This window comes from Lichenostomus cassidix, chromosome W (genome assembly GCF_008360975.1).
Source record: "Lichenostomus cassidix isolate B80296 chromosome W, HeHo_3.0, whole genome shotgun sequence".
Lineage (NCBI taxonomy): Eukaryota > Metazoa > Chordata > Aves > Passeriformes > Meliphagidae > Lichenostomus > Lichenostomus cassidix.
In genome coordinates this window covers 1,207,712-1,226,843 of record NC_139510.1, presented here as the reverse complement: position 1 = coordinate 1,226,843, position 19,132 = coordinate 1,207,712, and the positions used below count along the sequence as shown (strand labels likewise).

The 19,132-nt window shown below is 42.8% G+C and overlaps 1 protein-coding gene and 1 long non-coding RNA gene across 4 annotated transcripts in view; both read left to right on the top strand.

Moving 5' to 3' along the window:
* Positions 1–19,132, top strand: part of LOC146425288 (uncharacterized) — a 234,035-nt gene that overhangs the window by 163,925 nt on the left and 50,978 nt on the right. The window lies entirely within an intron of this gene.
* LOC146425289 (transcription factor RFX3-like) overlaps positions 1–19,132 on the top strand; it is a 156,851-nt gene that overhangs the window by 116,770 nt on the left and 20,949 nt on the right. For all 3 annotated transcript variants that reach the window (XM_085041592.1, XM_085041590.1, XM_085041591.1), the window contains 3 exons: positions 4,360–4,472; positions 5,277–5,392; positions 5,886–6,040. In XM_085041592.1, the coding sequence (XP_084897718.1) occupies positions 4,360–4,472; positions 5,277–5,392; positions 5,886–6,040 (384 nt within the window). The remainder of the gene's footprint in view (positions 1–4,359; positions 4,473–5,276; positions 5,393–5,885; positions 6,041–19,132) is intronic.

Below are 19,132 nucleotides of genomic sequence, written 5' to 3'. Positions count from 1 at the left end.
TCTGGTCACTTGGCCATTCAGGGGCTGGGTTAGGCAACACTGGGGGGCTGCCTCCAGTGTGCTATGATTAACAGAGACTGGTGGGCTGGGGGGTATGGGGGGCAGGGCACTACCTCATCAGAGCAAGGCCTGACCAGCCCCCTACCATACACATTCCAAGCATCCCAAAATGTCTCACGACATTGATCTTTCCAGTCTCTGACAACCACCCCTTTCAAAAGCAGCTCCTAGGGCTCAGAGTAGGTAAACAGGACAGGGTGTGGCAGTTAACAAAGGTAGAATGTAGTCACCCACCAGCTCAAGAGGAGAGCTCAGTTGGTGGTCATTACCCTCTCAGAAGGAGCTCAGCTATGGTATTCACTTGGCAGGAAGCTATGTCCTCTGGATTTACCAGAAAGGATGTGGTGACACAGACAGAGCTGCCATGAAAACACGCAGCCATCTAGGTCTTGGGCTACGGGGAGTGCCAGAGCCTGGCTCTGGTATTGTATGAAAGTAGAGGCAGCAGCTGTGTGAGGTGTGATGAAGTGGATGATCTGCTCAGCCCAGGGGCAGAGCTAAGAGAGTAGGTAGAAAAGTTAAGAAGTATCAGGGACTCTGACTGGTTAAGCTACTCTTTACCATTCCTGGGGCAAATGCACTAGCTGGCCACACCACAAGAAGAAAAGGATCCCTTACACTCTCACCACCAGGCAGGAGGGGACCTAAGAGATGGGAGGAAATGGAAACAGGTCTCTACTCAAGGCAGCAGGCAAATCCCCTCCTGGCCTACCTCATCTTCCCAGCTGCAATACAATATGAGGCTCTAGAACTTGAAGACCAGGCACAGAATTGTCAAGGTTTGAAGAGACCTCCAAGATCATCTAGTCCAACCATTAACCCAGCACCCCCATAATCACCCTTAAACCATATCCCCAAGTGCCACATCCAGATGCCTCTTGAACACAAATACAACATGGGCACACTACAATATGAACAAAGGTCCATGCAGGTTGGAGGAGTTGCCTAGGGTAAGTCTACCCCCTGCATCACAACTGCCTCAGTCAAGAAAAAAAGAGCAATTGTCATTGGTGACTCCCTTTTGAGAGGAACAGAGGCCTGATATGCTGACTGGACCCAACCTATAGGGAAGTCTAGTGCCTCCCTGGGGCCTGAGTAAGAGACATTACCAAGAAACTCTGTAGCCTGGAACAGCCCTCTGATTATTATACATTACTAGTTTTTCAGGTGGTCAACGATGAAGTCCAAAAAAAGTCTGAGGACAATTGAGAGGGCCCTCAGGGCTTTGGGATGACTGAAGGATCTGGAGCATGAAGAGTTTTCTCCTCTATTCTGCCCGTTGCAGGGAATGATGGAGGTAGAAACAGGAAAATCATGCAGATGAATACCTGGTGCTGAGCCAGGTGTCACCAGCAGAATGTGGGTTTTTTTGATCACAGGTTGTTTTACATGACACTGAGCCTGCTCGCAACAGCTGGGGTACACCTGTCTCAAAGGGGGAAACTGTAAAAACACACACCAATCTCATGAGTTAAATGAGATAGGACACTGGTAGGAGGATGCACAGAAGAAAGGGCAGACAGGCTCCAAACTTAAAGTTCCAAAGTGATTTAATTACTTAACAGAGTTGGAGGATAAATGCAAGGCAAAAATAAACTTTTCATACACTATTTTGTTCACTCACCCCCTCCCTCTTTCGAACCCATTTTTATTCACCCCCTTTCCTCTTTTTAACCAACAGCTCGGGTAGGGAGGCAGAGTGTGGGGTATTTTCTCAGTCCACAGAGCAGGTCCATAAATCTATTCATCACCACAATTCTTCTACTACAAATACTCTTTATCTCTACTTATCTCTCTCTCTCTCTCCAGACAGTTTTTCTGCTCTCACCCCTCCCTCTTAAGAAGCAGTCTCTCTGCTCACCCCCCCTTCCCTCTTTCCAAACCAACAACACGGGCAGGGGGCAAGGTAAGGGGTTTGTTCTCTGGTCAGTCCAATCACGGAGAGGGGTTCTCTACTTAGCCACGGGGTCTCTCCCATGAGAGACAGTCCTCTAGGAACTTCTTTGGCGTGGGTCCAATCTCACGAGCAACATTCCGCCCGAATTCTGCTGCAACATGAGTTTTTGTCCATAGGGTGCAGACTCTCCTGAGCTGAGGCCAGGCTGCTTCCATCCCAGGAGCAAGGCCTTTCTCTCCCTTGCAAGGCCTTTGTAGCTTTAACTCTTTTGATGAGACTCCAACTGGATCACAGCTTTCTCCAGGCATCCACCTGCTCCTCTGGCGTGGGCTGTGGGTGAATTTCTGCATCCTTGTGGACTCCATGGGCTGCAGGGGGACCTCCTGCTCCCCCATGGTCTTCAGCACAGCTAGCAGAGGGTTTTCAGCTTCGGCTCCTGGAGTACCTCCTCCCCCACCTTCTCCACTGACCTTGGTGTCTCCATGTTGTTCTCCCTTCACATATTTTTACCTCCACCTCCTCCTCCTCCAACTACAAAGAAGTGTGTGCCTACCTTGTTTTGATTTCTTCTTAAATATGTTTTCACAGAGGCGTAACTAGCACCTCTAATTGGCCCAAACTTGGCCAGCAGCATGTCCATCACCTTCAGAGCCATCAGAGATTGGCTCTGCTGGACTTGATGAAAAACTTCCAGAACTTTCACTCAGGACACACAGGAGCCATCTTTGTGCCACTCCTCACCCCTCAGACACCTCCCCAGGCCTACCACAACAGCTTCTGAGGGGTCCAAATTTCTCCTAGATGTTAAAAATACTTTACTGATGTTTTGGGCCAATCAAAACCACTACAAATGGTCAAGCAGAAATTAGAGCTTCTCCCCCTGAAAAGGTAGTGAATAGATAACACAAGTGTATTACATCAATGCACTCAGCATGGGCAACAAACAGGAGGAGCTGGAAGCCATGGTGCAGCAGGAAAACTATGACATAGTTGCCATCACAGAGACACGATGGAACAAGTACACAACCGATGCAGATGGTCTTTAAGGTCCCTTCCAACCCAAGCCATTCTATGATTCTATAACCTGATCTCCTTCTATGACAAGGTGACCTGCCTAGTGGATGAAGGAAAGGCTGTGGATATTGTCTACCTAAACCTCAGTAAAACCTTTGACACTGTGTTCCACAGCATTCCTGGATAAATGGGCTGCTCATGGCTTGGATGGGTACACTATTCGCTGGGTAAAACACTGGCTGGATGGCCAGGCCCAAAGAGTAGTGATGAATGAAGTTAAATCCAAGTGGCTGGTCACAAGTGCTGTTCCCCTGGGCTCAGTATTTGGGCCAGTCCTGTTTAATATCTTTATCAATTATCTGGATGAGAGGATTGAATGTGCCTCTGTAAGTTTGCAGATGACCCCAACTTGGGCAGAAGTGTTGATCTGCTGGAGAGTAGGAAGGCTCTGCAGAGGGATCTGGACAGGCTGGATTGATCGGCCAAGGACAACAGTATGAGGTTCAACAAGGCGAAGTGTCAGGTCCTGCACTTGAGTCACGACCCCATGCAGCACTACAGGCTGGGGAAAGAGTGGCTGGAAAGTGCCAGAAAAGGACCTGGGGGTGCTGGTCAACAGCTGTCTGAACTTGAGATGGCAGTGTGTCTGGGTGGCCAAGAAGGCCAATGGCATCCTGGCTTTTACATTTGGTAATGTAAAAATGCTTATTAAATGTGTTATTGCAGTAATTGTACACTTTGTTTTTAATTCATATATTGGGATTTTGAAGCACCACATATTTTGGCATAACCTTGCTGTTACCAAAATCATTGGGAACCTTAGGCTATAGTTAGCAGGTATTTTGAATTTTCCCTTCCACTCTCCCCCTAGTTGACAGCGCATTTTCCCCCCATACCAGTATATCTGTTCGAAACACTTATGAGAAATAGTAAAAGCACACGTTGGCTACAGTTTAAAGACTTTTAAATTTCAAGTAAATATATGCTGCTGAGTCTACTAAACCCTAACATGTCTGTCAATGCAAAAACTCTTCAATTGATCAAAATAAAAACTATTACATTATATTGATCTTTTATGTACTGACATGAATATTCTGAAAATGAGTCTTATTTTCTTTTATATACAGATACAATATGTATGTGCAATCATTTTTATTTGCTACCCGTCAAGAATAATTTGACATCTCCTTTTGTTTTAAAAATAGCTATCTGGTTTGTTTACAATTTTATTGCAACTTTAAAATATATTAAGTATGAAAGGCATTCCTCTTTGGGCGTTATGACCTTCTAGACTTTATTTCTTTACATCATCCTTAAATGTTTTCTAATCAAACTTTAATTGGCATCATTTGCAATAGCTTTCTTCTGTTGTGTTGTCATGGAAACAGATGCCTCTCGAGTACTTCCAGAGTTTGGAGAAGTTGAAATATCTTCTCTGCCAGATGGTACTACCCTTGAGGACATAAAATCACTGCAAAGTCTTTATCGAGAACACTGTGAGGTAAGAAAAGTGGCTTTTCACAGAAATCATTCTTTGAAAATTCATGTCTTCTTGTGAGAATCAGTACAACAGGGTGACTGACACAAAACAGATTACAGCCAGCCTACTTGTATCTTATGTGCCCCTCAAATATTTTGCTTATTCCGAAAGGACATTTGCAAAAAGACTCCTGAAATTTCTCTCTTAACAGGGAAAGAAAATAACATGCAATAGAATATTGATACTGGAATGTAATCGTGTAGGTTTTGAGAATTTTAGATAAAACAAACTTTAGATAATATATATATAGACTTTTGCTTTTTTTATATGAGTTGAAATCAGATTAAATTATTATTTTTAATGTTTATTTTTAAAAAAAACTCATTTTCCCTTCAAGTTTTAAAGAAGCGGGTTGCTTAAGAACTTAAGGCTGCATTTTATATTGAATAATGTGTTTTAAAATTATTGTTGAAGGTGCCTTAAAGCACATAATGAAGCAATAAAATTAATGAAATAGGTTTCCTTTGTGTTTGCAATAGTGTTAAAAGTTCTGTTTAAGTGAATTCACCTGATATATGTGCTTAGGCTCTTTTCTGGAGGCTTGATCTTAGTCACTGTGCCTGATCTTAGTCTCTGGCTACACTAGTCCAGACAGGCGGAAAAATTTTTGCTAAAAATTTATTAAAAAGGATATTATATGTTTATTTATAAGCATACATTTTAATATTTTTTCTGAAAAATTACCAGGGGCAGCTATACCCCTGGAAAGAATTGGGGGGGGAAATCACTTAGAAGACTATCTTCACTGATTTTATATTTCTTTAGGCAATAGTGGATGTTATCGTGAATCTTCAGTTTAGCCTGATAGAAAAATTGTGGCAAACTTTCTGGCGCTATTCTCCCTCTGCTCCAGCTGACGACACAGCTATTATTGAACTGAGGTCAGTAAATGTCTCTTTTCTTACTGTTCACCATCATGATATAACAGCAGGAGTCAAATCAAAGAAAGCCTTAGTTTTATATATAGGCTAAGAACCTTTTCTGATATCAGTAGTTTTTCAGGTTAAATTTGTGATGTCTGCTATTTGATATATAGGGTGTCTGTATATGTCAAACTGCAGCCTTGAAATGATTGTATACATCTTCTATTTTTTTCTTTGGATTACTAAATTCAAAGTATCTTTTCACAATATGTTGTCTGGTCTGTTTAAATTGCAAGGACCCTTTTTATCATATCTCTGCATTATTTATGGTCTGGAGCAGAACTTTGGAGGCCATTTTTTCCCCCAGTTTCTTATGACGAAGTTAGAGTTTCAATTGGATGTAACAGAGAAATCTATAAAGTTTTCTATAAAATAATCTATTTCAAAATCCATTGTACTTTTCTTATCTGTATGTAAATGCATTTCCATTTGTTATATTTATTCACAACAGCAATCTGAGTGAAATAGAAAGTCGACTTCCAAAAGGAAAACTAATTACTCTGTGCAAAAATGAGTCTGTTCTGAAATGGATGGGTAACTGTGACCATGTGATGTACCAGGCTTTGGTGGAGATTCTCATTCCTGATGTCCTTAGACCTATTCCTAGTAAGTTAAACACAGATAACATCTCATAAGACTGTCTTTTGTTTTGTTTTATGTGGTGAGATTTTTGTGCCTCGTGAAACTTTTGGGAATGATTTCGAAGGATGTAAACATAGTGTGTGTGGTCATCATTCCTTAATTCTGTCAAGTAGAAAGGTGTACTGGAGTTGATGTAAGCACTGTATTTAAAGAAAATGAGAGTGGATATTTCATTGCACTTAGGAAAGCCTCTAGAATTTTAAAGAATGCATTTTCTTATGGAATATGCCTTTTAAACTGCAAATTCTAAGTTTTTATTAAAGATAAAAATGGCTTTCTTTATATAGTAGCTCTAGTCTAACTGACAGCTGTGAATGCACTATGGCCCTGAGCCCGAGTCCAATAATAAGACAGTCTTTCTGTTGATCTCAGTAGGCTTTAGTTTATGTTTTTTATATATAAGTTCTAGTTGTTAAAAAAAGTAAAATGTATATGCTTTGTCATTTCATTTTTGGATAATTAAACATTAATGTATTATCAGTGGCTGCTAAAACCTTATCAGTTTTCATACCTATTAAACCAACATAACACTATCAAACATCTTAAGTCTTGCTTATTGTTCCAATCTATTATACTTTATTTTCTATTTCCAGTATGAAGGACTCATGAATTGTTTCTAATATTATGAACAATTGACCATTACCAGGAACAGAGCATTCTTTTCAAAGCTGATTTTATAGCATCCATCATTGCTCAAGCATGGTGTTTTTTTATGGCTGCTTTTGGTAGTAAATGATTTTTAAATTGTTTTCCAGGAAGGATAAAGTCTTTTTAAAAACATGTATTGCATGTTTTGTATGTTGTGGTAAATCTTGAAAAGTAATTATAACTACATTACTATATAATATAGAATAGATAATACATAATGTAATATATAATATATAATATATAATATATAATATATGTAATATATAATATTAAAAGAAATTATATTAGAAACCAACAGGGAGACACCTGTGAAATGCCACAAAGGAATTAGGTTGTGTTCCTCTAAAAAGCTGATAAGGTTGATAGGCCCACTAAAGTGCCTCTATAGCAATGCATGCAGCATGGGTAACAAAAATGAAAAGATGGAAGCCACTGTGCAGCTGGAAAGCTATGATTTAATATCATCACTAAAACTTAGTGGGACAAATTGCATGCCTGAAACACAGCAATCAATGGCTATAAACTGTTCAGAAAGTACAGGCAAGGAAGAAGGGGTGCAGGGGTTGCCTTCTATGTAAAAAAATTGATTGATTGGAGAGAGCTCTTTGAAAACCAGTGCTGAATGGGTTGAGACCTTTTGGGTAAAAATAAGGGAAAAGCCAACAAAGGAAACCTCATGGTTGGTGTTTACTACAGGCTGCCCAATCAAGGGGAGCCTGTTGATGAAGGGTTCTTACTTCAGCTACAGGAAGCATCACACTTGCAGGCTCTGATCCTCCTGGGGGACCACCCTGACACTAGCAATCTCTCTTCCAACATCTTTCAAGACCCTGAATTTCAAGTTAGGGACTGGGAGAAGTCCCTCCCATCATGGGAGAAGATACAGTTTGTGACCACCTGAGGAACCTGAGCATACACCAGTCCATGGGATGACAGGAGGAGGTGGAAGCCATTGTGCAGCAGGAAAAATATGACATAGTTGCCATCAGAGAAACATGGTGGGATGACTCACATGACTGGAGTGCTGCAATGGATGGCTAAGGAACAGGCAAGGAGGGAGAGGTGGTAGGGTAGCCCTGTATGTTGGGGACGGTCTCAATTGTCTGGAACTTAATGATGGTGTCTATAGGGTTGAGTGTTTACTCAAGAATCAGGGGAAAGGCCAACAAGACAGATATGGTGGGAATCTGTTATAGACCACCCAACCAAGATGAAGAGGCAGATGAAATATTCTATAAATAGCTGGGAGAAGTCTTAACAATCACTAGCCCTTGTTCTTGTGGGAGACTTCAACTTATCAGATGTCTGCTGAAAATACAAAATAGCAGAGAAGAAACAGTCTAGGAGGATTCTGGAGTGTGTGCAAGAGAACTTCCTGACACAGCTGGTAAGTGGGCCAACTCGGAAAGGTGCCCCATTGGACCTGCTGTTTGTGAACAGTAATGGACTGCTGGGTGATGTGAAGGTTGGAGGCCGTCTTAGGCAAAGCGATCATGTAATGACAGTTTCTGATTCTTGGACAAGTAAGGAGGGGTAACAGCCGAACTGCTACCTTGGACTTCCAGAGGGCAGACTGGCCTGTTTGGGAGACTGGTTGAGACTCCATTGGGAGGCAGTCCTCAAGGGCTAAGGAGTCCAGGAAGGCTGGACATTCTTCAAGAAGGAAATCTTAAAGGTGCAGGAGCAGGCTGTCCCCACGTGTTGAAAGACCAGCCGACAGGGAAGATGACTGGCCTGGCTGAACAGAGAGCTTTGGCTGGAACTCGGGGGGAAAAAAGGAGATTTTATGACCTTTGGAAGAAGAGACAGGCAACTCAGGAGGACTACAAGGATGTTGTGACTTTATGTGGGGAGAATATGAGCCAGCAGTGTGCCCAGGTGACTAAGAAAGCCAAAGACATCCTATCTTGTGTCAGAAATAGTGGGGCCAGCAGTACCAGGCAAGTGATTGTCCCCCTGTACTTGGCACTGGCAAGGCTGCACCTCATATTTTGTTCACTTCTGGGCCCCTCACTTCAAGGAAAATACTGAGGTGCTGGAGCATGTCCAAAAATGGGCAACAAAGCTGTTGAAGGGTCTGGAGCACAAGTCTTATGAGAAGTGGCTGAGGGAGCTGGCGTGTGGAGAAAAGGAGGCTCAGGGGAGACCTTATGTCTCTTTACAACTACCTGAAAGGAGCTTGCAGCAAGGTGGGGGTCTCTACTCCCTAGTAATAAGTGATAGGACAAGAGGAAATGGCCTCATGCTACACCAGGAGAGGTTTCAAGTGGATATTAGGAAAAATTTCTTCACTGAAAGGGTTGTCAAGCATTAGAGTCACCATCCCTGGAGGTATTTAAAAGACATGTAGCTGTGGCACTTAGGGACATGGTTTAGTGGTGGACTTGGCAGTGTTAGGTTACTGGTTGGACTCAATGATCTTAGAGGTCTTTTGCAACCTAAATAGTTCTCTGATTCTGTGACCAAACAAGATGCATGGCAGGGTCCTGAAGGAATTGATGTAGTTCACAAGCCATTCTCCATTACATTTAAGAAGTCATGGCAGTCAGAGTGCATCACCAGTGACTGGGAAAAGGGAAATATTGCACCCATTTTTAAAAACTGTAAAAATGAGGATCATGGGAACTATTGACTAGTTGGCCTCACTTGTTACCCATAAGATCATGGAGCATGTAAAGGAAACTTCCCAGTCTGACCATTCAGGAGACTCTCTGGCAGTCCCACTCCAAACACCAGAGACTAACTTCTAGGACCAAAGCCCCTTCACAGCAGTGGATCCAGTGAGCCAAAGGGAACCCCTGCATACCCCACTCACATGCAGTCAGACCAGGTTTCCTTACCGGTTCGACCCCAGATTTCCCATAGCAGAGTCTCAGATGTCTCATTCCATAAAGCAATTTATTCATGGTGCAGCAACATAGAAACAGCCTGAGCTGGTGCCTCTGAGGAGTCTCGTGAATGGTCAGACTGGGTAGTTTCCTTAACAGAGCAGATCCTCCTGGAAGCTACATTGATGACAGAGGGGACATTAGACACAGCTAACATGGCTTCACCAAGGAAAAATTGTGCCTGACTAATCTAGCGGCCTTGTAAGATGGAGTGACTGCATCAGTGGAAAAGGGGAGAGCTACAGATGTCATCTACCTGGACTTCTGTAAGGCCTTTGATACAGTCCCCCAAAATATTCTGGCCACTGTTAGATGGTGTTATGGTTTAACCCCAGCTGGCAAATAAGTACCACACAAATGCTCCCTCCCCCACTAGTTGCATGGGGAATCAGAAAAAAAGTAAAACTTCTGGGTTGAGATAAGAACAATTTAAAAATTGAAACAAATTAAAGTATAATAATACTAATAATGTTAATTATTATAATAACAATAATAATAATTGTAATGAAAAAGAGAGAGAGACAAATAAAACCCAAGAAATACAAGTGATGCACAATATAATTGTCATTAGGTTCCCTTCCCCCATTCAGCACCAGGCCCACATTTTCTCTGGTCTTCATTTTTTCTGCTACTGTACCTGTAGAAACCTTTAATGTTGCTCTTCAGTTTCAACTCCAGGTGGGCTTTGGTTTTCCTAACCCCATCTCTGCACACTTGGACAGTGTCTCTGCATTCCTCCTGGGTCACTTTCCCCTTTTTGCAGCTCCTGCGTGCTTCCTTTTCATGTCTGAGTTTAGTCATGAGTTTCGTGTTCATCCATGCAGACCTGTCACCTTTGCTTGATTTCCTGCTCATTGTGATGGACCATTCTTGAGCTTGGAGGAGGTGATCCTTGAATATCAAACAGGTCTCCTAGATCCTGTCTGCTCTCCAGGACTGTCTCCCGTGGGATTCTTCCAAGCAGGTCTCCGCACAGGCCAAAGTCTGCTCTCCTGAAATTTGGAGTTGTTATGCTGCCATTTGCCTTTTTCCATCCTCTCAGTATACTCAACTCCACCATCTCATGGTCAATGCACCTCAGACTCCCCCCAAGCTTCATATCACCAACAGTTTGTAAGAACTGTAAGAAAAGTTTCCTTGTTTGTAAGAATTGGGTCCAGCAGAGTGTCTCCTTTTCAGCCCTGTTTTGCCAATTACAAACTCTCTTTTCCATAACACCCTGCACCCTTTGCTGGCCAACCCATTCCAGCACTCCTTCACTTGATTGTGGGTCGTCATCTCCCTCCCCTGTTATTTCTAGTTTAAAGTTCTCCTCACCAGGTTGGCCAGCCTGTTGGTAAAGAAGGTTTTACCCTACTTGGTCAGGTGGATCCCATATCTCTCCAACAGTCTTCAATCTTTAAAAAGGGGTCCCTATGGTCATAAAATACAAATACTGATTGTCATTGCCAGCTGGGCAACCAACTATTGACCCACAGGATACTTCCATTCTTCCTCAAGCTCTTGCTTTTCACTGGAAAGACCAATGAGAAAACTACCTGGGCCCCCATACCCTTGACCATTGCCCCTAGATGCATATACTCACACTTGATATGCTCCAGGTCTCCTTTGGCAGTATCGGTGCCCACGAGAAGATTTGCAATAATAAGTAATAATTCGAGGGTTGGACAAACCTTGTCAGTATGGCCACAGTATCCTGGATCCAACCCCCAGCAAGCAGTAAATCTTCCAACACAGCAGGTCAGGTTGGCAGATGGGGGCCCCAATCCCCTATAGCATGGAGTTTCCCACTATTATCAGTTGTCACTTCCTTCTGGTGCTGCTGCATGGCTCAGGCTTAACTAGCTCTTGGACAGAGTTCCCAGACCCTCATCTGCTGTGAGGCTACTGCATCTGTTCTTTGTTGGAGATATGCAGGTGAAGCAGAAGCCTTCTTTCTGTTTCCAGAAGTCACAGGCTTCCAGCCTATGCCATTTCCTAATCCAATTAGCATAGACCACCTGATTCTCCTTCAGTACAGCTGAGACTTCAGGCTGCAGGGTCTTGAAAAAGATCCAATAAATCTCTTTCTCACCTTCTCTGATACTGCACAGTCTGTTGACCTCCTCCTGTACCTCCTTGGCAACACAGGTCCTGTTCTGCTGCACACCTGCAGGCAAGGAAACTGTCTCACTCTGCCCCAGCCTCAGCAAGAGACCCTGAGCACTTGCTGTACTCTGAGAATTTGGGGGTTGCCTGATCTATTACACATGTCCTCCCAGAGGTAAAGGGTGTAATGTCGTTTATTTTCAGGAAGCAAGCATTATTATAGACAAAAGCACTGTTCACGCGACACACTGGTACATATGATTGGATAATAGGTACTGTTCACGCGCTTAAACTACCTTGCTAATTGGTTATAAACTTTAATCACGCTCTCTAAGCATTAGCTAAAGCCCTGTCTATGTAACTGCTTTATCTTTGTTTAACATTCTTTTATGATGCTCACATTTTTGGCTCTTTACATTCCGTTATCTCCTGGGAAAGAGACTTCAGAGTCAGTCCCATGGGTTGAGTTGAGCTTAAGAAACATATTCATATGGCCTCGTTCTGCGAGCCAGGCTCCAACACTGAGAGCTGCATCTTCCCTCAGGAGTTCGGTCTGGATTGAGGCCTCTGACATTAAAGGGATAGTTGCTCCAACGGCTGGAGGTGGTACCCTGTGACACATTAACACCATCGCTGAGGACATGAATGCTGTTCTCTTTTCTGAGACAAGTACTGCATCTGTTGTCTGCCTCTGTTAGCTATGCTGTAAGAAGCAACTCAGGAAAATATTTGCAAGTACTGCTTTGTAAAAATACCCCATCATAGGCAGGTTTCTTTTTTTCTGGATAATCAGAAAGGTACTGAGGCGTGGATTGACTCCGCAACTCAAATAGTTATGAAGTAGGTATGCGTTTATTCCAGCTGAGGTGCATGGGGGGTAGCCCCTTCAAAGGCATGCACACCGTCAGCAGCACTTCACTTGGTTTATATTAGATTTCAGGTTACATATGCATGAAGTTACACAAAGCCCCTATACATATTCATGATATATCCTTGCTTCATATTATAATGAGTTCAAAGTTCATTTAAATATGTTCACGCAAGTGCAGTGTCACAGATTAATTGTGGGCGAGGGTCCGGAAGACAAATGAGGGATGAAGTTAGTAGTCTTCCTCAGGATGTACTCTTCACCCTGTTCCCTTATGCATGCTCTCTTGGTTCTTGGTCGAAGTCCAAGCCTTAGAACTAACTTGTACCAGTTCTGGGGTCTGAGAGCAGGATGTTTGGTCACACTCAGTAGTTTTTCTCAATTATTTGGCTTTCTTCTCTCTATCCTTCCTGTTACTAGGCAGACACAAAATCATTAAGCAAATGATACATTGTCTTCAGCAAGCAAATCTTAGTAAATCATTAACCAATCTCTGGCCTTCTAAATCAGTTTAAAAAATTATTATCCAGCTTCTAGTTCCCCTAAATTAGTAAATTCTAGCCCCCCTACATCAATACCAACAGCAGCTGGCAAAAAAAAAAAGGGAAAATGTGTGTTTAATTTAGTAAGGATGCAAACTGAAAATTTTATTTTTGAGTTTCATCTTTTTTCTTTTCCTGATTTTCAGTATTAGGGGAAACCTACTCTTTCCCATTACTTCCTAATAAATATTACCATAAAAGAAATTAATAGTGAAGAAAACTTTTTGAAAAGCAAGCTCTAAGTAAAATTTGGTCAGTTGAAATTTTTGTGAAAACATTTCAGTGCCCACAAAATGAATGAAAATCTACTGTGTGGGAAAAAGCCAAATTTCTTTGTTTAAAAAGAAGCCAAACACTTTATACTTCAGTCAGTAGTAAAATTTATTGTTATCTAATGATTTTAGCAAAAGACCAGAGCCACTGTGTATTAATGGCAATAGATCCTTTCCCCTGAGAATGGCCTTTTTATCTCTTCACAAGTGACTGGGTGGACAGCACCAAACTTGTTTGGGAGTTCCTCTTCCAGGCAGAGGAGTTATGTTCAAGATATTATTCATGTTCTATTTCTCAATTTCAGCAATTACATGTTGGTAATTGATGCGGGTACTGAGCCTGGTACATGCAAAATCCAATTTATTGTACAGAGCATGTCTTTTTATACTGTTACAAACTATAGCTTAGCCGTTACAAGAACTTTGGTTTCCAGGGTTACACGTTTTACCTTTCTTAAGGGCTACTGATCACCGTCGTTTTGCTTAAACTCTTCTGTTAGCTAGTTATGGATAAGGTAAACACAGTCTTGTCTTACTCTCTGTCTCAGTCCTTGCTAGGGGAGATTCAGCTTATCTCTCTTAATGTTTCGCATTAACTGATAACAAAAGACTTCTGCAGCCCTCCGACCCTGCAGCTCCACCCTGAACTCCCACAATTAGAAATACCAGAAAGACTGCAAAATCTTGTTTTTTGTGTAGAAGAAATATTTCAGATGAGAAACCCAAGTTTTTTGAAGGCTTATCCAAAATTACATGTTTTCCTTTTAACTTTTTTTGCTACATTATTTAACATGTGTGTAGTAACACTTTGAAAGCTATCTAAATGAGCTTTTTTTTTTTTATTCTGCAGGAAATAAATTAACATAAGTGAATGCTTTGTTAATTAGCAAGTGCATACAAAAATGTTAATGTAGAAAAATGTGGGTTAAATGACTGACAGTGAAAAAGAGTGTTTGTTCTTTGCCTGGAAACCTCAAGAAAGAAAAAAGAAAAAGCCCATTCCATAGAGAAAATTCAGAAGCTTTATTGAAGCGTGGAATTGACTCCACAACTCAGATAGTTATGAAGTAGGTATGTGTTTATTCCAGCTGGGATGCATGGGGGGTAGCCCCTCCAAAAGCATGCACACCCTCAACAGCACTTCACTAGGTTTATATTAGGTTACAGATTACATATGCATAAAGTTAGACAAAGCCCCTATACATATTCATTATCTATCCCCACTTCATATTATAATGAGCTCAAAGTTCATTTAAATATGCTCGCTCAAGCGCAGTGTCTCAGATTAATTGTGGGCAAGGGTCCCAAATGATTGATTACGACGTGATCAATAGTCTTCATCACGATGAACTGTTCACCCTGTTCCCTTGCGCATGCTCCCGTGGCTCTTGGTCCAAGTCCAAGCCTGAGAACCAACTTGTACCGGTCCTGGGGTCCAAGGGCGGGATGCTCGGTTACACTTGGTGGTTTCTCTTAATTATTTGGCTCTCTTCTCTCCATCCTCCCCAATACCAGGTAGGCACAAATTCATTAAGTGAATAATAAATGGATTGCAGCAGGCATATCTTAGTAAATCATTATCCAATCTCTGGCTCTCTAAATCAGTTCAAAAATATTATTATTACTATTATCCAGCTTCTAGCTATTTTACATTAATAATTTCTATTTTACCCTAAATCATTATAAGTCCAAATTAAATTTCAGATGAGCATCGACATTTGGGGACAGATACATTAACCAGTTATCACTATAGATTTGAAGAAAAAAATGCTGTGAAAAATATTTCTTTCTTTTTAATCAAATTGACTAACTTTGCTAGCAGAAGTTCTTAATTACAGGATTCATTGATTACTCAAGCTGAAAAAGGGCATTTCTCATATTAGGTGACTTCTATGAGCAATTAATTCTTACTCTACCAAATGTGCTGTTTTGCCTCAAACAAAATCCAGTCTTTACTTGCACTGTTTCTTCTTAGGTGTAGTAAAAAAAAAAAAAAAATCACTTACAGATAGTATTATTTCCCTTTTCTGGTTTTTTTTTCTTTTTTATTACTGATTTGCCCCAATCGAGCCCAGAGACATTTCAGAGACCAAGTCAGAGAAGTGGGTATTTGCTTTATTCGATGCACCGGGTGTGGGGGAATTTTCTCCACCAAACACACACACCTCAGTACCCCCAAAGACACAGTGTTATAGGTAAAATTCATGAATATTCATTACATTCCCCAGGATAGGAGTGGTTATACAAATAATTTCTCGGAAGTCATTAATATCATTAGCATGTGCACCATGCATTCTCTGTATGTCCTGGTGGTCTTTGGAGACCCCCAAAGACCCCTCCAGGGTGAAGGTCCTTCATGGGATGATTCAGTGGTTTCTGTGCTGGTTTGAAATGCATGCTTGTACATCTTAGCTGATAAGCCATCAGGCCAGAGCTGTTACCTACATTCACTCCTCTCTGAGCTGTCAGCTACAATTTGAATTTGAATTAGAGTTCAGCCTTCAGCCCTGGACAGGCGCCCTGGTGGTGGAAGGGGGCAAAAGCTCAAAGAAACAAGGATGGTTGAAGTGCAAATAGATTTGGGTTTTCTATTTGGCCACTTCTTTCTCATTACTGTAGCAGCATTCATTACCCACCACCAAGTTTTCACACCAGTATGAGCAATCCTACCTTCTGTTCATTTAATACATTCTTATATATTCCTTATTGATACTGTTGTTGAACATTGCACATTGCATTTTGTTCTTCAGAACTAAAATAAAAAGCATGTTGGCAATGGTTCAGGGTACTTCAAGCTTATTTGAGGAAACTGAGGTATTGCAATAATTGTTATTTCCTGTGGGGTTTTGCTCTTTAAAAGCAAAAGTATACGGGCAAAAATTTATGGCAGAACATTCATGATGGAAATTTTCAGGAGATAGGAAACAGTTGTTACAATAACTGATGTACCTGTAGGAATGACAAAAAGTATTTTCACTGATGATCATAAGTTTTTTGAAGGGATCTTAGGTGAACTGGTCAGTTCTGTTTGTTAAATCAGAAACTAAATAATTGTTACATAATATAGAATCAAAGAATAATTCAGGTTGGAAGGGACCTCTGATTTAGGAAAGAGACAAAACTTCACAACCTATATAATTTTAAGTTGTAAAGCCGGTATGTTTATTGCAGCGCCGGGCACGTGGGAGGTAGCCCTCCAAAGACACGTGCACTGTCAGTCCCGCATAGCTCAGTATGTATGTGGTTACATGTAACAAATTCATAGTTTCCCAATACGCTTATACATATGCATAACCTATCCCCACTTCATATTATAATGAGTCCAAAAGTCATTTTTATATCCTTGTGCCTGTGTAGTTCTGTTTTATGGAGGGATCTTTGCAGAAGGTCTTTTTCACTGACCTTCTCTCCATCCAAAGGCCAGAACAACAAATTTGGTTTTTTTGCCAGCGTGGAAGTTCCAGAGTATCACAGTCCATGTTTGGCAAACACAATGAATGCTAAATCAGTAGATATATTGTGTGGTAAGCAGTTTCTGACAAGTTATCTCTTAACTTCTGATTCCCTTGTATTGTTGAAGAACAAGGCCTGTGTTAGCTAACAGGCTGCAGTACAGCCCTGGGAAAGTGCCATGAGAAAGATACCTAAGAAGCACAGCTGTGCCTCTGGGCTGTGAGACAATCTCATGGGAAGATTGAAGAGGAACTGAGGAGGAGCCCTCAATGTGTGAGAATAGAATGCAATAAAATGTAAACTGTAAGCTGTGTAATTAACCAGTAGATTAATAATCAATAAATATAAACATTGTAACAGTATATAAGCCACTCATACGGTAAAATAAACGGAGCTTGCTTTATAACTCATATTGAGTGTGTCGTGGGTTCGAGCCCCACGTTGGGCGCCACTTGAAGTTGTAAGGGTCCGGCGGGGTCCGGCCGCCTGGCCCCAACGAGCTCCGGGGCTTCGGGAGACCTCGGGGGCCTCACCTGGGCCCAAGCTCTCAGCCCTCCCGGCTGTTCAGCTCTGTCCAGAGGCGGCTGCGGTCAGCCTCGGTGTTCCCAGGCTCGCTCCTTGGAGCGGCAGGGACCACGCGGCGGAGGCGGGTGCCTGCCGGGCAGGAACGCCGTGGAGTCGCTGGTCGCTTCCCGTGATAAAGAGAGTGCTACGAGTTGAGAGTCAGCAGTGTGCAGTTTATTCAGGAGAAGCGGCGCGGGGGAGGCACACTGGGGGCTCTCGGGTGGGGCGGTCCACGCAGCTGCCGGGCGCAGAACCCGGCGGGGCTGGGGTCGCGGCCACACCACACCGAGAGAACAAAGGGAAGGGGTTTTTAGGGGGAAATACGGGGTTTCCCGGGGAGGAACAGCAGGGGCGGAGCCAACGGGGCTCCGGGACAACATGAGGGACAAGCGGGGGAGCAAATGAAATATAAGTAGGGAGGGGATTACAAGCAACTCATGGGGGAAGCCCGGCAACAGAACATTCTAGTGAGGGCAAGCAGCGGGGGCGGTGATAGGGGCGGGGAAGCAAACCTTAAACCAATAAGCTTAGGAAAAACTTTCCAGGGGAGGGAGAGAGCGGTTTACGGCCCGGCCTCCTCCGAGTCCCAGGCGATGGCATCCTCGGCAGCGTCCCCGTGGATTACGCCGACCACCGGCCTCAGGGACTCGGGATCGGCAGCATCGGGCCGCCGCACCCCCACATCGCAAGACTCTCTCTCCGCCGTTCTTTTTAACAATATTGTATCACCTCAGGAAGTCTCTAGTCCAACCTCTTGCTCAAAGCATGCTTAATGCTGAATTCAGACTTGTTTGTTCACGGCTTTACCCTGTCAGGTCTTGAAAACATCTAAGGATGGAAACTACACAAAGCTCTCTGGGTGACCAGTTGCACTGCTTAACTGTGTTCCTGGGTTGTTTTTTCTCTGCTTTGTTGTCCCTCTAGCAGATAGGGGCAGCTCTGCTGTTCAAGTCCCTCATGAAAATGAGCCTGTGAACATGAAGCTTATTCCAATTACCTGAAGGAGACCTGTATTGGCTTTACTTGGCAAGCTTTTGGTAGAGGTGGAGGGTGCACTGATATCTTCTATGAGAAGATATCAGAAGCTGTCCCCATGTCAGAAAGGGACATTTTCAGCTGGGTCCAAGATGGACCTGCTGCTGGCCAAAGTCTGAACCAGAGACATTTGTAGCATCTCTGTGGTAACATATTTTTAAAAAGTGTAAAAAATGCTTCACAACAGCAGCCAGGAGAGAGGAGTGAGAATATGTAAGAGAAACAACTCTGCAGACATGGTCAGTGAAGAAGGAGGGGAGAATGTGCTCCACTTGCTGGAGCAGAGATTTCTCTGCAGCCCATGGGGAAGCACATTGTCACTCTGCAGCCCATGGAAGATCCCACACGAGAGCAGGTGGGTGTACCCTGAAGGAAGCTGCAACCCATGGAGAGCCCATGCTAGAGCAGGGTCCTGTCAGGAACGGTAGTCCTGTGGAGAGGAGCCCATGCTGGAGCAGCTTTTCTGCTGGAACCTGTGACCTTGTGAGGAGACGAATGCTGGAACAGTCTGTTTTTGTAGGACTTCACCCCATGGAAAAGACCTATGCTGGAGCAGTTTGTGAAGAACTGCAGCCTATGTGAAGGATCCATGTTTGAAAAGGTTGTGAAGGACTGTCTTCTATCAGTGAGACCCCATACTGGAGCAGGAGAAGAGAGGGAGGAGGAAGGAGAGGCAAAGTGTTATGAACTGACTGTAA